This window comes from Phoenix dactylifera, chromosome 2, assembly GCF_009389715.1.
Source record: "Phoenix dactylifera cultivar Barhee BC4 chromosome 2, palm_55x_up_171113_PBpolish2nd_filt_p, whole genome shotgun sequence".
Taxonomy (NCBI): Eukaryota; Viridiplantae; Streptophyta; class Magnoliopsida; order Arecales; family Arecaceae; genus Phoenix; species Phoenix dactylifera.
Window position 1 is genome coordinate 2,155,065 of NC_052393.1, and position 17,982 is coordinate 2,173,046.

Genomic DNA, 17,982 nt, shown 5'->3' on the forward strand with positions numbered 1-17,982 from the left:
CAAAAGTAATCCAAGCACAAACTATTATAAATATATGTAAGTTTGTTACTTAAATATATTATAAACATATCATGCAATAAAACAGTAGTAAACAACATGTAAATATTATAAAGACTAAAATTTGATCGACAACCATACAAAATTATAATAAACAATATATATTCTCGACAAATTATATCGTGAAATAAAGACTAATTTCATATACATAATAATATACCTACTTGGGATCAATTCGAGTCAATTTGCATTCCGATTGAGAATTTAAGACTCCAAACCTAATCTACATATGAAATGGGTCATGTTTCTGAATTCGAGCCTAATCTAATTAACTCCTATTCGATTGTACTAGATCAAGGTTAGATTGATTCTAGATGAAAATCAAGTTAATCCAATCTACTTGCAACCTTATAAAAATATTATGTATTTTTGTGACAAGTTTTGTCTAATTACATTAAACCATGTAAACATTCTTGCGTGTTGAGAATACATGTATATTTATGCTTCTGCATCCGGAAAGAAAAATAATTCTTGCTTGTAAAAATTGACCATCTAATTCCTAGAGATTGAACTACACTTGAATTACTATTATCAATGACACTTTGTCTCCATGAACTCAAATTCCCAAGGTGTACTATATTTATCATTTTCTCTAGCAAGAAACGTGCGCATAATTTAATTTGCTCATCGGAGTGATACTCAACTGACGCTTTACTGTATAATCCAAAAGTCGAAGGTGCATTTACAAACAGGAATCATATCCATCCATGCTCACTTTTTATGCGATCACCAACCGTTCGTGTACCCTCTTGCATCCGGCACACCACGTGCGTCTCACACGTGCTGTTCCCCTGACAGAAGACATGCTTTTAGCACGTGATAGGGCTAAAGTTGGGCCGGACCGGGAATTTATAGCTACAGTCGCACATAAGCCTAATCCCATGGGCTCAGCCGTTCCAGAAACCACCGTATAAAGTTGCCCTATAAGTTCGTCCTGGTTTTTTCCTAATGTCCGTTGGCTGTGGTCACCGCACCTTGGCTTATTGGACAAACCCTCTGCGTCTCCGTCTTCCCCTGGGGATCGCTCTTCGGCATCCTTGTGCCATGTCGTACCGCCCCAACTACCAGGGCGGCCGCAGAGGCGGCGGCGGAAGAGGTGGAGGCGGCGGCGGAAGAGGAGGCGGCGGAAGAGGTGGCGGCGGCGGCAGGGGCGGCGGGGGAAGGGGTGGCGGCGGAGGCCGCGGGGAGCAGCGGTGGTGGGATCCCCAGTGGAGAGCCGAGCGCCTCCGGCAGATGGCCGGCGAGGTGACACCCTTCCCCCCCTCTTTCAATGTCCCTTTCCCCGTTCTTCTTTTCTATTTCATAACCGTGTACATATATGTTCTTTTAGCACGCAATTCTTAAAAGAAAGAGTTTTTAATTCCTAGAGTATAACTCACCCTCATTAGGCCCCTTGTATTCGGTTTTTCAAACTTGATTCACCCACCTCTCTCAGTTGGAGTTCTTGGTATTCCATGGGTTGGACTAATTTCTTGGTCAAGAATCTTCTTTAGAGATTTGATGTTCGGAATCATCAATCTAGTTTTTGAAATTTCTCGTGATTAGAGTCTTTAGGTGCTCTCTGTTAAGCTATCCCTGATCATGGAGGACTCCCCTCTTTCAATTATGACGAAGTTGCAAAACGTTGTTGGGTCTTCAGGTTGTCCTTCAAGGTATGTTTTCAGCTTAGCCGCTAGGTTATTTCTTTCTTCCTTCGTAATGGAAGGAAAGATTGACAAGATCTTGGCTGTATCTCCTTTTTTTTCTTCTTCTTCTTTTTTTTTTCTGAAAAAAGAAGAAGCCAAATTTGTGGAGGTTGTCTAGCGTAGTGACAACCATACAGATCAAACTTTTTAGTAAAGGGGGGCGTTTGTGTTACTCTGGACTTAGTGTCAATGGTCCAATTGGTGAATAGATTGTAAAAAGTTTATAATGGTGAATAGATTATAACAGGGTCTTTTGTTGTAAGATATAATTATTTCTGGAGATTGATAATGCATCTTAGGTGCTATACACATACTGCTAGTGCTATGGGAATCTCATTCTTCTGATCAAAATTTAGAGAAGCTTCGTATGCTATGTGTTACCTTGACTTCTAACCTTTTGTCTGGAGTATATTATCATGTCCATTATGAAGTTTGGGTCTTTAAATCCTCATAGAGAAAACAAAAAGGGAATATGAACTTCCTTGCTACTATGTGCCTTCATTCTCACCTTTCTCACCTTTCACACTTCATTTTATGACTTTGTAAAAGACAACATCCTTGACTAATGCAATTGAGGACTATAATAGTATTCTTATCAGGCTTCTCTTTAAACTCAGGTTTTAGGCTATGTTCCTTCATCATCTTTGCCACTTGAGGAGTATCTTCCACTCATCCTTTCTAAGTCCTATAGTTTTAGCTTGCATATGTTTACGATACATCAAAGCATCTTTCTAAAATGTAACATGAGGTGATAAATGTGATCCATCACAATATCATTAGATGATTTGAATTTTCTTGCATATGTCTTGCCTGGAGGCAAATTCAAATATCTGGACAACCTTTAGGTCAGTAATGTTCCCCTCCTTTTCTATGACCTAAAATGGTGCAAAGCTAGGATATTAGATGATGCTGTCTCAGTTTTCTTCACCAGAACTTCCTTAATCTCCATATGCCATGGAGTTACCCCCATGTTGAATATCAAGGTATGGCTATTCACCTTCTCATCATAGTGAGCCTCATGATCATATAAACATGGACAAGGATATCTACAACTTTATTTTGATATTAAAAGGGCTCAATACAGCCTCATCATTGAGACCGAGATACTATTCATTAACACACAAGCTTCTATGCTTGTTGATATCGGAAGCTGTAACAACCAACTGTCTTTTATGAACTCATTCTTATCAGTTATGCGATGTCAGTCCTTCCTTTTTGTACTGAATGGAAGATGTTTATGTAGCCATTCTTCCTTGTTGGGAATAGTCAAAAATTCCTCCAAACAACAATATTAGGTCCCTGTCTTAACTTCTGTACTGGACGCATGGTTTTTTTCCTCTGTCCTTGCCCTTCCTCTGTTATCTGTTATTGAATTTTCCTACTTCTAAACCAGCTCTCCCACACTCACCGGCCCAAATCAACAGACTCTGGTTTGATAGATATCAAGCTTATTATTTTATTGTTAACTTGCTAACTTTTGTTACGGCTGTCCCATAACCTGGAAACCTCCTCATCAGTTCATTCTATAGGGATTAAACTTTAATTTTTTAATGTTAAAGTTTTGATCTGTGCTACTATTCTAATATAACGAGTTGATCCATGTTGCTTGCTTGTACCTCTTTCAGGTGGAAAAGCTGGATGAGAATGAATGGTGGAACAAAATAAAACAATTGAAGGAAGGCGGGCAGCAGGAGCTGATAGTTAAGCGGAATTTCGGGCGTGATGGGCAGAATGTTCTTGCAGATATGGCTCAAAGACAAGGCCTGCACTTGTAAGGATTTTTAATTTTGTTTGCTTTGGTTGTTTCACTTAAATAGCATATTCTATTCCTTTCAAATCAGTCTTTTATACTGTACATTATCCTATGGTTTCTACTATAGTTTCATTTCTTATTTTTTACTGCTCAGAATATGATTATATAAACTATATTGTCGCTCTATTATCAAACATGATGTTGTTCAATGCTCTCTGTTATTCAAGGAAAAACCATTCTATGCATCTGTGTCAGATTACTGTCAGTGCCTAGAATTTTGAGCCTTCTTGCTTGTGTCTGGAACTCTTCTTGCTTTGGCTGTTATCTACTTGTTAATAGACTGCAAGCAGCCAAGATCTACATCTGATGATCCTTTCCTTTTTATGGTTTACTTATTTGGGGGAAGAAAGCCATGCATACAACAAAGGAAAGACACTTGTGTTTAGCAAAGTTCCTTTGCCAGATTACCGGGCCGATCTTGATGAACGACATGGATCAACACAGAAAGAGGTATATCATATTTTAATTTATTAGTCGGTTACATATTATATCCGGATGCAGAGATAACATTGTTTTGTTATCCATCACATCTGTGCAGATTAAGATGTCTACAGAGACTGAGAGAAGAGTGGAAAACCTCTTAGCTAGATCAAAAGAAACATTGACTATTAATGATACCGCCAGCACATCCATTCAGATGGCCAGACAATCTGTGCCTAACATGGCTGTATCTAAACCTGAATTAACAGAAGATGATAATGCCTTCAAGGAGAAGTTCAATATTGAACTTAGGGACTTGCAACACTCTCGGAAGGTACATCTGTAGAAGCCACTAATTTGCTTCACTATCCAAATGCTGCATGAAATGAGATGAACAAGGTTGCTTTGGACTGTGAGTCAAGTCTCAGCCACTTATCATTTAAACTGTCTTTTTTTTTTAACAGGCAACCCCAAGTGCAAGAGCAATGCAGTCTTTCAGGGAGAAACTACCAGCATTCAAAGTGAAAGATGAATTTTTAAAAGCTATAGCAGATAATCAGGTATAAGATGCTTTTGTGATCTGGAAAGAACAAATTAGCCTAAAGCTAGGATGACAATTTATGATCCAGCCCGCCAACCTGACCTTCAACTAACGTGAGATAAGCAGGTTAAGTTTTGGCACAAACAAGTCCAAGTTGTAAATAGGTTGACCCAACTTAACCTGTTCATTAAATGGGTTGGATTCATGTTTAGAGTCCTGAGCTATCTAGCCTATTTTAACATGTTTAATAATTGGATCGGGTTGAAAAGTCATGACTTGAGCAGTTCGAGAGCTATTTAACCTATTTAAACCGTTAAACTCTTTAGCATGATCCAACCTGTTTATTAAATAGGATATATGGGTTTGGCCGGGTTACCTATTTAATAAAGAGGTCAAGTTCAATTTTGGATATTTGATTTGTTTAATAAATGGATCAAGTTCGAGTTGATAGTTATCCAACCCGACCCTCATGTTCACCCAACTTGACCCATTGCTACCCTTACCTGAAGCTGCATATCTCAATTGATGTTTTAATACTTTCCCTATATTATTTTCTTCTTATTTTAGTTCTTGTTTTGCACTTCTTTTTGTTTGCTTTTATTTTTTTGTTGTTTTTCTGTATGTTCATTCTAGTTTTACTTGTAGGTATAATCTATTTTGTCAATTCTGTTTTTTATTTTATTTTATTTTGATATTCATTTTCTACTTTATGGATTTTTTTGTACTACTTTGCATTCCTAGTTCCCATTTTGCACTTTTAGATTAATATATTTGTATCATGTTCTTTTATTCTTTATTTTCTATATTGTCTCATAATTTTTGAATTTAATTTAGTTTTTTTTAATTTCCAATTTATTCCATTTTAACTGTTTGTATCTAATACAGTAATCTGAATAGTTTATAGACTTATTTTATTTGTTTTAATCATGCATTATATGTGCCTCTTTGCTAGTACATATAATGGTAACTATAAGTTCTAGATTAAATTTATAATATTTAAATATTTTGTTCATCAGAAGGCCTATCTGAGTACCTCCCATGCTTAATAGAAAAGTATCTTTTATACTTCATCACCTCTTTTTTTTATAACAAAGAAATGGATGCTAATATCAACCATTAGATAGTTATCGCATCATCATAGATGAGAATTGATTTTATTCTGCAATGGGAAATATATCCTTCTTTGGCTATCACATAGCTATTTGCACAAACTATTGATTTCATAACCAGCATCAATCTTCACCTTTATTTTAGATACACAAAATTTAAATGCTATCAGTAAGGGAGCAATGCTGCTTACCCATATAAAACTGTTGTCCAACTTATAGTAGCTTAGTAATCTCTTTCAACTAATTTGGTATGCTTACAAAGTTCTTGTTCCCTTTTTGTACTTTTTCATGAACTGACTCCCTTTCTCAGAAACCTCTCATATTAACTGTTTAACTTGTTCAAGCATATTGAATGTATTCAAGTTGTCTTTTTCTTAGAGCAAGTGTCCTTTTCTTAAAGTTGCTTTATAATTTGTGATTACTTGACATTCCAATTTGTTCTGGGAGTCTAGGTACTTGTTGTATCTGGAGAGACTGGTTGTGGCAAAACTACACAGCTACCTCAGTTCATACTGGAGGAGGAAATAGAACGTCTTCGTGGGGCAGAGTGCAACATAATATGTACTCAACCACGTCGAATATCTGCTATATCTGTTGCAGCACGAATTGCATCTGAAAGGGGTGAGAATCTTGGAGAAACTGTTGGTTACCAGATCCGATTGGAAGCAAAACGTTCAGCTCAAACACGTCTTCTATTTTGCACAACTGGAGTACTGCTTCGGAGACTGGTACTGAGGATATTTCCCATTTGAATGTCTATTCCTGCCATGATGCTGTTATCTGTTTTTGTTTTAATTAATTTCATTTTTTTTAATGAGATCAATACCTGATAAACTTTAGTTTGTTGGGCATTTGATTTTCGAGTTGTTGATACTGCTTTTTTGGGCAACTTAAAACAGCTACACCCTATTCCTTGTGGTTCTATTTCGATCATTCTTATTATTTTCCTATTCTTATATGACACTTTAATCATTTTTTCCCCATCTATGAATATTTAAATTTTAAGAAATTAAAACTATATCATCTTATGCTGCTGAACTTGATATTTGCCAGAGAGGTTGAAGAAACAGCATGTTTTCAATGTCCTGTCTTCTGTGTGTAACACAAGTAAGAGTTTGCTAGATTTTCTGATTAAATAACTCTCAGCATTGTGTCAGCTATTCATTAAGTGAATAAAATTGTACAGTATTATTGATGGGCATAGCTGTTGCTATGGTTCATAAGTTGGTTGCTCGCATCATCTTTTTCTCTTCTTTAGTGGTTTGGTTAATTTGGGTTTGTTCTACAACCTCAAGATTGAAATAAAACCTTGTAGGCTATCTTTAATATTGCACTAGCCCTAGCATATAAGATAGCTTGGATGTGGTTATCCACGTCAGGCTAACAATGAAGGGACAAAGGCTGAGGTACATTGCAATTTTTATCTCCGCTATGTTTTTTTATAAAACTACATATTAGGTCTTCCATGCCTATGTTCAAGTTTAGATGTCCCAGTTCTGTCGAATAATATATTCTACCTCCTTCTACCAACATTTTCACTACTTTATTTTCTCATATGCATCAAATATTGTGATGCTCACTTTTATGAGCAAAATATTTGTTCTCCCCCGAAACCTCCCCAAAATGTTCAGCTCATGGTTCTTTTCTGAACCATCAAACATATTAGCTGGCTCTGTGATCCTAAATTAACAACCAACCCTCTGTATATGGTGTGAAGAGAACCATTTTTACACCCTTTCTGGAGGGTTCTTAGGAAACATAGCAGTTTCCTTTTTATAAACTATGTAAATTTAATCCATTGAGTTTTTTTGAGTTTCTAGAAACCAGGGATCAAGGACAAGATAGCTGTATATAGGAACATTGAAGGTTGCAAATAAAATACTCTCTTCCAATTATCATCTTTATGTCAAGAAACTTGTATTAGCAGATGGATCAACTAGTAAGGAAATAATGTTAGCATCCTTCCATATTTTTTTTTGGTGGAAAAAAATGTTTTTTTTGGGGGGGGGGAGAAATTGAGCAAGAGTTATTGGCGTGCCTGAAAATTCATTTGAAGCAAAATAATGCAACATAAGCGTAAGAGTTTTGAAAGAGATAGAGTTGAAACCAGGGTTATAACAGATATCTTCCCTTTGTGCCAAAGCTTTGGACTGTTTTGAATGAAACAATTATTTTAATATTTTGCCTAGAGCTGATCAGAACCTTACCGCCATGAAACTTATTGGTTTGCTTTTGTTTGAATTATGCTTTGCATATTATTATTCTACATCTAGGCATAATCTATTTCAAATCTTACCTTTTGCTACTTTATGGATGGCAGGTTCAGGAGCCATATTTAGGAGGTGTCAGTCATTTACTGGTGGATGAAATTCATGAAAGGGGTATGAATGAGGATTTCCTTATTATAATTTTGCGTGACCTTCTGCCCAGGCGTCCGGATCTTCGTCTAATATTAATGAGCGCCACAATAAATGCTGAGCTCTTCTCTACATACTTTGGGAATGCACCAATCATCCATATACCAGTATAGTATCATATAACCCACACATAGAACAAAGGAATTGACTTGGATCATGTCTTCCACAATACTATTCAATGACTTTATGCTTTTACAGGGGCTGACTTATCCTGTAGCAGAAGCGTTTCTGGAAGATGTTCTGGAGAAAACACGGTACAAGATTAAGTCAGAGTTTGACAATTTTCAGGCGAACTCAAGAAGAAGAAGAAGACAACCATCAACCAAAAATGATCCATTGACTGAGATGTTTGAGGTGAATCCAAATTCATATCTGAATATCATTCTTATATTCTGTGCTGAAATTTTAGTCAATGCAAAACAACTAATTATTTCCGCGAAGTCAAAAACTCAACATCTTTTCCTTTTCTGCTTATATATGCATATGCACTACGCCTTTTCTGCTTAACCATAACCATAATTATTATAATCCTTATTTCCAAGATATTCCTATTGAGAGCCACTGCCTGGTATTATTGCAAGCTTTTTCAAATTTATTTTCACAACTCCCATTCATGCTACCCTAGTCTTACCCTTTTGCTGACACATATTTTAGTACCTCTTCTTAATGGGTAGTTTCCTTATGTAGCAATGGATTCGACTGCTTTTTGATCATACTCTGGTATTTTATTCTTTCTTGGTTGTCTAAGGTTACAGTATCATTTTTTTTCTTTTTTTACATGTAGGATGTTGATATTGATGCCCAATACAAAAACTACAGCATATCTACAAGGCAATCTCTCGAAACCTGGGATGGTGTGCAACTAGATTTGGGTCTTGTAAGTAACTTCGAATTTATTAGTAATTCTCTGTAAAGTTCTTCTATTAAATATGCTTGCATGCAGATTTATTTTCTCTGAGATAACTTCATCCTGGTCATATTTTATTTTTTGTAATAAAGGTACAAATATTCGGTTGATGGAGAAATGCAGAATTGCTTGATTCTTATGACCCTTAGACAATCTTGAAGCTTTAAAGATGTGTTTGGTGTTGCTTCTGCTTTTTTTAAAAGTAATTTTCAAAATTCTCATCCATTCAAGTTCTTAAATGAAAAATGCGTTTTGGCATGGCTTTTAGTCTTATTATTGGACCCATATTTGTAGGTTACAGGTATGGGTTGCATCGATACTGTACACACCCATACTGATGCATGGTACACTGCTGGAGGCAAGACAGCAACTGTACCATGTGTCAGTACAGTACTGTATTGAGCCCCCTAATATACCAACTTATCAGATGGGTAAAATTTGCCCAATACCAGGCGGTATGGGTCGGTACAGAAAACCTTGCCTTTTGGTATAATCTCAGAAAAGAAGAAACTCGAGGTTAAATTTCTAGCTTCTCCTAAAAGCGCTTGTTTTGCTAATACCTGTTCTAGAAGAATTTCTCAAATGACATTACCAAACACTTTTTTTTTCTTTATGAAATGCTTTGTCTACTTTAAAAGTTATAAAAAAGGCTTCTTCCAAGCGGCACCAAACATGCCCTAAGTGTCCAATAATGAAAATGCTTTTTCCTGGGATTTCATTACCATGGACAGCTCAAGAATAAGCTATCATATTGTGAAAGTTTCTTGGAGATGAAACATTATAGCCATGTAATTTCATCTTTAGGGAAAAGTTGTCTCTTTCCTTGTCTTGTTTTTGAATTATCATCAATTTGCCAAACACGCTCCTTGTGGATCATTGTAAATTCATGTGTCATTGATTTCCTCATAGTAGCTGGAGGAAGCAATTGTGAAGGAAAACAATAGCCTCCATCATGACGACCCATGGAAGCTAGTGTCTTTTTCAGGGGGTATGAAGTAGGATACACATGAACCTAATTACTAAACATCAGATTAGTAAAATTACAAAGAGACCCATAGTATATATGTATCTTGTTTCCCTGGTTTTCTATTAATTTCTACAACTATGGTAAAATGTTCATCTCAACCAGTGTTAATGAATGAAGATATCATTAGTACACATTACAATGAACATTTTGATTTGGGATGAATGTTTGGCATCACTGGCACCTGCCTGAAGAGTGATAGATGTATGCCTTGACTCATGTCATCAAAATAGCAAACACAAAGTTATTTAGTCTAAAGACGCAGCTTTCAATTTTCACATGATTGGAAGGGCTGTAAACAGCTGGAGGACCGAGGACGTACTCAGATTGATGGGAGTAAAAACAGCCCTTCGGCGTTATTAACAGTGAGGAAGGTTCCTAATAATTATGTGAAGTTGATAAGATAAGGCTTATTGATTTTAGATGAAGTTACCATGAAGTTTTAATATAATTGTTGTTGCAGCAGTCTTAGCATGCTTTACAGTAACCACGATTTCATGATTTTTTTTTTCTTACCAAAATGGTTCAGTCTTCTTGATGGTTCTTTCTTCTTCCATATTAGAGTGTTTTGTAAATCATAATTTTAGCTTTATGCTTTTTCATGCTTCCCTGCATGCACAAATCTGTTGGCATTTATGGTAATGTCCCTAGTCTCGTTGGATCTCATGCACATTGTTTGCTAGATATTTATATGCTTCATGGAACCTGATTTTCGTTTGCCCAAAAATAGTTTTCTTCTAATGTCATTGGCTATAGGGATGCCATATCTTTTTTCCTAGAAACCCTTTTATACTGCCACTTTCTGCTTCTTAAATTTATATTAATTGCCCAATCTTGTATACTAGCTGATTATACCATATGTTTTAGGTGGAAGCAACAATAGAATATATTTGCCGCCATGAAAAAGATGGAGCAATCCTAGTGTTCCTTACGGGTTGGGATGAGATATCTAAGCTGCTCGACAAAATTAAGGGGAACAGTTTCCTCGGGAATTCTAGCAAGTTTCTAGTTCTTCCATTGCATGGTTCCATGCCAACTGTAAATCAGCGCGAAATTTTTGACAGACCACCAAGTAATATGAGGCAAGTGCTCTTCATTTTCTATTTCCTAAACATTTGTTATGAATGACTCATTATGTGAGAGATTTTGTAATCAAGTACTATTATGGATGTCACTTTCTGAGCTTTTGGTTTATGTACATAATGCACCTGATTTGATTCATTCTATTATATTTATTGCTTTGATGTTCCATGAAATATGATATATCATTGGTTTTATGTGCATCATGCAATGCTAAGAATAGTGGGAAACTACTTGCTATGTAGATATGATAATGAGAAATGAGAACATCTTGTATGAATAAGACAAGCTTAAAGACATCTTATTGCATCTCAGCAGCTCATGCACTTTGAGTGGATGGTAGCATTTGTATATACAGTTGTAGACATTGGACTTGTTTTTGTTTATATCATTGCTGGATAAATTACCTAAAAAACTCAAGCTCATGAAAACAACTAACATTTAATTAATGCTATCGCAGAAAGTGTATTTCTAAGAACACAATAATTTCTTAAAAATAACCTGAGCATTGGTTTGGCTTATTAGAATCTGGAAAGACATGGAAGCTTTTTGCACCATGGACATTTGTTGTTCATCTTGTGCTTTTGATTTGCATATTGCTTTTATATTCATTTCAAAAATAGTGGCACAAAAAGTTCCTCCTAGCGATCAGACATGTTCAAAGCCATATAAACTTATGTTAAGATCCTCACTGAATTATTTAAAGAAATCAATGATTCATTTGCTATATTCTGTTAATAATTGCAGGAAAATTGTTCTAGCAACAAATATAGCAGAAAGCAGTATTACTATAGATGATGTTGTGTATGTTATTGACTGTGGGAAGGCAAAGGAAACAAGTTATGATGCTCTGAATAAGTTGGCATGCTTGTTACCATCATGGATATCAAAGGCTTCAGCACATCAGGTAAATCAATTTTTTGAACCTTGTAGTTACATTGATTGTCAATGAAGACTCATATCTGATAGTTCATGCGGGGGCTGTTCATACAGAGGCGGGGGCGTGCAGGGCGTGTTCAACCTGGTGTTTGCTATAGGCTGTACCCAAAAGTTATACATGATGCAATGCCACAATATCAATTGCCTGAAATTCTTCGAACTCCATTGCAAGAACTATGCCTTAATATTAAAAGCCTACAGCTTGGAGCAGTTGCCACATTCTTAGCCAAGGCACTTCAGCCACCTGATCCACTCTCCGTTAAAAATGCACTCGAACTTCTCAAAACAATAGGGGCACTAGATGAAATGGAGGAACTCACTCCTCTCGGTCTGTATATATGCAATATAAAACATATTGCCACTAGATTACAGTATTTTGTCATTATTAATTCTAGTTTTCTTATGAATCATTGCTTTTATGATTACTTTGTTAGTGTTGTTATTGATTTTTTCCAACTAATGCAGGACGTCATCTTTGTACACTGCCATTGGATCCAAATATTGGAAAAATGCTGCTCATTGGATCTGTATTCCAATGTCTAGATCCAGCATTGACAATTGCTGCTGCTCTTGCACATCGAGACCCATTTGTCCTACCAATGAACAGGAAAGAGGAAGCAGATGCTGCAAAGAGATCCTTTGCTGGTGATTCTTGCAGGTCATTTTATCCACTCCACTCAGCTGTGCTTTGTAAACTTTTTGTAGGATTTACTGAGATACGTTTGGTTAATCTTATGATATTGTTAATGTCTGCCCATTGACTTTTAGAATTCAACTATAATGGAATGCCGAAACTTGGCAGTATGATTTTGGCAATCATGGAATGTTCCAAAGTATGTGCTCTGTTGCCATGGTTTATAGAAAATTTAAAATCACAATTTTCATGTTAGAGACCCTAACCTTTTGAAAAATGATCATCAAAAAGTTTTGAAAGCTATTCTCATATGACAGATGGGTGCTAAGCACAGGAATATGATTTGGTTGCCACTTGTTTGCAGAAAGCTGCTGAAGTTTTATTACTCCTAGCTCAAATATACCTGAATTAACTGTTAGATACAGTTTAACAAAACCTGCCTGATGGATGAAGGATGATGGAGTATTTTTTTTATAAATTTTCTGTAGGATCTTTAGAGAATATATTTTCAGCTCATTAATATGTTCTTTCAATAATAATCCTTCGCATTGACCAAATGTATTTGCTGATGGTTAAAGCATGTCCAAATGTCTGATGGGCTCCAAACCTTTTGCAGTGATCATATAGCTCTTTTAAAAGCTTTTGGAGCATGGAAGGATGCGAAATGTAGTGGAAGGGAACGTGCTTTCTGTTGGGAGAATTTCTTATCCCCCATGACATTGCAGATGATGGAAGACATGCGAAATCAGTTTCTTGATTTATTATCTGACATAGGTTTTGTAAACAAGGCTAGAGGAGTCAAGGTATACATTTCTAACTCTTAATTCTTGAGCATCCACAAGGTTTCTGATATCCGCCTTTTAAGTTAAATGATAACTTGGCCTGCATCATGGTACCATATTTGGTTATTCGAGGACTGTCCCTTGGCTATGCCTAAAATTTAGAGGCACCTGACATTGGCTGCTTCAGAATCTTAGCTTCTTTTTTGCAAGACTTTATGCAAAGTTGGGGTATCATTGTGATTTATGATGGTAATCACCTGCCAGGTTTGTCTGATTTACTATTTTAACTGATCTGAAAGGATTTAAAACTTGAGGTATGGACCATGCCAGTCACTAGCCAGAACGGTGCCTACTATGGTATGGGGCCAGCACCAGCCAGTTCAAATTAACATCAAAAAAAGGTGTAGTGGGTACGGGGTTAGTTTTCCTGCTGAACCATCTCAAGAGGGATTGCGTATCAATTCCTGGTACAACACATATGAGTGGTATGGGGCTGGTATGGGCAGTATGTTAGTCCTTGTCTGAAACATTGATTTCATATGCTTGTAGACCTTTTTCTTTAGCATATACTCAAAAATGTCAACCACATATGCAGTAGGGCTTCATTCTGAAAATCAAAGGAATCAATGTAGTAGCTCTGAATCTTTTGGTAAGGTCACTGGGTGTTGCATACCGGTGACCTAGGTTTGAGTCTCGTGACCTCACCCAGTCTCAAACCAAAGCTCTAAGGAAAGTAATATTTTCTTTTGTTTTATCTTCATTTTTTTCCTTTAATTATTTCATTTTTCCTATGAGCGTTAAATTTAGTTTCAGATTGTTATGTTAATTTGGGTTTGTGAAGAGAGAAAAATATCGGTCATCTGCTTACATTCATTCAAGCATGCCTTCCTTCTGAATAAGTTCTATATGTTTAAAGTCTTCCATGTTTCTGTAATTTCGTTTTTAGTTTAGGTTTTGATAATGATCTGATAAAACCATATCAGTTGCATTGTTTGTTTATGAACTTGATTTTTAACTTTCCACAATGAAAATTAGTTAGGTAATGTGAATGCTTTTCCCCATTTTATGGTTGCTTCCTCTTAAGCAATATCCTGGCTCTGCTACTAGGCTCACGCATGCTTGTAGTAGGTTGACTGTATGCCAGGGTCCACTACTTTCCATGCTATTTATAATTTTAAACATTTATTTCAGCAATGTCTAATTTTCATGTGTTATCTTTTTCATGCTAGACATATAACCAATATGGCGATGATCTGGAAATGGTATGTGCTGTCCTTTGTGCTGGGCTTTATCCCAATGTCATCCAGTGCAAAAGGAGAGGGAAGAGGACAGCATTCTACAGTAAAGAAGTTGGAAAAGTCGATATACATCCATCTTCTGTGAATGCAGGGGTCCATTTATTCCCTTTGCCTTACATGGTTTATAGTGAAAAGGTGAAGACTACAGGCATTTATATTAGGGACTCGACAAATATATCGGATTATGCTTTACTTCTCTTTGGAGGAAGCCTCATGCCGAGCAAGACTGGAGAGGGCATCGAGATGCTAGGAGGCTATCTTCATTTCTCTGCACCAAAAAGCATAGTCCAACTAATTCAGGTAACAAAGTGCTACCATTGCAGGAAATGCCAGCATGTGCTGTTCAAATTAGATGATAATTATTATGGTCCTATACAAGGTCCGCAATTTCGGTATCGGGTATTGTATCGGAACTTTATCGGTTCCGTATGGTATAGTACGGTACACCGCTGTACCGAAATAGCTTTCTAATCATTTTTTTCAATATTTATCTCGGTACACCTCAATATAGGTCGGTTTGCCTTAGTACGGGCCGGTACGCACCTCGATATATCTCGGTATAGGTCAGTACACCTCAGTACATAGTTTGTACCGACTTGAAATTAAGTTTTGTACCAATTTTTTTTCGGTACGGTACGGTATGCTCTGTATCGGATGGTATGGCAGACCATTGTCGTATACTTTTTTTTCTTTTGGTAGCAATTATGAGTTTAATCTTTTGTTACAGGGGAAAAGAGGTCAAAACAAACTTCATACATGATAACATATTAACTTAGATGTAGATGTGTAAGATCAAGTTCTGATTATAAAGAGCGGATGAAATTAATAGCATACCATGTCAATGCCATAGTGTAACCACTAAAAGAAAAAAATTGTTGTTGCTTGTTGGCTGCTCAGAAGATGGAAAGGTAAGAACAATTGATGGAAGAAAACAGAAGGGGTCAAGGGGAAGGAGCGATACTCTTTTTAACTTGTTCTATATATCAGAATATGATGCTTATATACATAGCCTTAAAATCTTGTGTGCTTTCTTCTTTCGCATTATTAAAGCTGTTCTATTTGATTCTGACAGAGGTTAAGAGGAGAACTCGACAAACTTCTGCAGAGGAAAATTGAGGAGCCAGGGCTCGATATCCCTGCAGAGGGAAAGGCTGTTGTTGCTGCAGCTGTTGAGTTATTGCACAACCAAAATGTTTACCACTAGAAGGATTTTCGCAGATTATCGACCTCTTTGGAAAATCTCTGGGCTATCCTTAATTTTTTCTCCATGACAAGAAGAGCTGCACCAGCTATTCGCTTTCTTGATGAATTATTCTTTGTATTTTCTGACAAAAAATGTGCACCAGCAGCATATTACATCAGGCCACCGTATTTTACAGTTAATATAGTGCTCTTTAACGTACATGTTGGTTTTGAGGAAGGACATTATCAGTTGAAACAACTATGCTTTGTTATACAAGGAGTATGAAACTCCCATGGAATTATAGAATGTGAGATGTTCATGCAAGGCAGAACATAGGCAACGATTTCTCTCAGTTGTATTTTTCTTAGTTTTTATGCTGATGATGGAATCTTTTTAACCATAGGTGACCCTTGCTGGACTTGCCGAAAAATCTACAGTGGCCATTCTACTTATTCCATTGTTGCAGGCCATGGGAGGGTTGAAGTTAAAGCTAGCGGAGTGTTCCATATTTTTATGCAAATGATCCGTTGTCACCAGATTTTACCATAGATTTGTCACTAGTTCAATGAAACTAATTGCACAATAAGACTGGTGCTGTCATGGATGACCATCGAGGTATAGAGTTTTGGACTTTTGGAAAGAGCACCCGCCAGCCGTCCATTGAACCAAGCTGGTACTTCATAAATGACACGTATTTCTAGTGCTCTCGACCTACTCTTTAAGCCTACCATTCTGGCCTTGAGGCTTCTGCAAATCACGCGAATTGTGAAAGCTACGGCATGGTCGTAACGAAGGCTCTGAGCTTTGGTTCTTGCCTTGTCTCATCTCGGATGTCTGATTCCCAGTCACCAAAATCCCCATGGGTTCTTGAAGGTGAATTTTGATGGCTCTCTCCGAAACAATCATCCGAGATCATACCAGCTGGTTGATTATGGTGGGTTCGAGGCAGCCGGGTGCTTTCTGGCTGCTTTGGCATCCTGACCAAATTAAGAGCAGCTTGGGAGAGGCTCACCTTAGCTATTTATCAACTGCAGTGTAGAGATCTGATCTTAACAGGTAATTCTGCCACAGTAGTTTCTTGGATTTCGAAAGCTCACCCACATGTTCCTGATGTTCCACTGCTTGCAGGATATAAAATATATGATTTTCGATGTGTCCGTCAAAGCAGTGCATGTATATAGGGAAGCTAATTTGATCGTGGATTATTTTGGCTGGTATGGGTTCTGTAACTGACTTCGTCGCCAACTCAATCATTCCCTTCAGATCTTGCTCGGTTGATTACCTTGGATGTTGCTGGTTTTTGTTATCTTTGTTGTATTTAGTTTTCTGTTCTTTCTCTTCATTATTGTTCTCTTACCCAAACCCAAAAAAAAAAATCCCTTAATGGTTGCTGTCTTATTTCTTCCCAGACGAGGGAGGCATTTGAGAGCTGTTAATCTGGACTCAAATGAGTGTATTGCAAAACTAATCAAGAGGCGTCCATTTTCCATGACTTGTCGCCATTTACGCTCCTCCACCAAAATCCTCAAAAAGCAAAGTTTGTTCCACAAGCTAGCTTTTTTTTTTTTTTTGGTACAACAGCTGCTCACACTACTTTAGTATAAGCGCAGCCCACAGAGTCGAGAGAAAAAAAGTGACGTAAAAGTGGAGGGGCGGCTACAAAGGATGTCCAAAAGTCATTTATTTTTATTCCAAAATTCAACTCTCTTTCACCAAATATGCTTTGGATGGATGACCCATCATCTTCGTACAATGAAATAACTTTTTGAGGGCTATTTGATACTTGAAAAGAGTAGAATTTTTTTTTTTTTGGGGGGGGTACAACGGCCACTCGCATCCTATATATATATATATATGTGACTAACGACCAATAAAATTGGAAAATAAAAGACTATATAAAGACTTTGATGTAGACACGTGGTTCATTCAGATAAAATTTTCAGAGTGATGAACAACAAAAGAAACAATCCAGTCATCAATATAGTTTGCCTCCCTATAAACATGCGTAGCCAATTAGAAGCCACACTCCACAATAGTCGATGGATGCTATAAAGCAGCGATCTTTTCTCAGCAGTGTATGGCTATGCCAAGCT

The 17,982-nt window shown here is 36.9% G+C and overlaps 1 protein-coding gene across 2 annotated transcripts; it reads left to right on the forward strand.

Moving 5' to 3' along the window:
- Positions 1-1,004: 1,004 nt before the first annotated feature.
- On the forward strand, positions 1,005-16,291 carry LOC103716252 (DExH-box ATP-dependent RNA helicase DExH1). 2 transcript variants are annotated; one of them, XM_008804176.4, is made up of 16 exons: positions 1,005-1,302; positions 3,368-3,513; positions 3,902-4,005; positions 4,094-4,309; positions 4,440-4,535; positions 6,078-6,353; positions 7,946-8,149; positions 8,241-8,396; positions 8,827-8,919; positions 10,841-11,055; positions 11,801-11,960; positions 12,047-12,320; positions 12,458-12,650; positions 13,243-13,429; positions 14,638-15,006; positions 15,779-16,291. In XM_008804176.4, the coding sequence occupies exons 4-16, from the start codon at positions 4,100-4,102 to the stop codon at positions 15,908-15,910; spliced, it is 2,565 nt and encodes an 854-aa protein (XP_008802398.1). In that variant the 5' UTR covers positions 1,005-1,302; positions 3,368-3,513; positions 3,902-4,005; positions 4,094-4,099; the 3' UTR covers positions 15,911-16,291. The 2 variants fall into 2 exon arrangements, with proteins under 2 accessions (XP_008802398.1, XP_008802397.2); XM_008804175.4 differs by having other exon boundaries at positions 3,906-4,005.
- The last annotated feature ends 1,691 nt before the right edge of the window (positions 16,292-17,982 follow it).

Coding starts and splice junctions, on each gene's coding strand:
- LOC103716252 (XM_008804175.4), top strand. CDS start 1,006: ATGTCCGTTGGCTGTGGTCACCGCACCTTGGCTTATTGGACAAACCCT. Junction 4,536..6,077: donor AAGCTATAGCAGATAATCAG/GTATAAGATGCT, acceptor CTGGGAGTCTAG/GTACTTGTTGTATCTGGAGA. Junction 15,007..15,778: donor GCATAGTCCAACTAATTCAG/GTAACAAAGTGC, acceptor TGATTCTGACAG/AGGTTAAGAGGAGAACTCGA.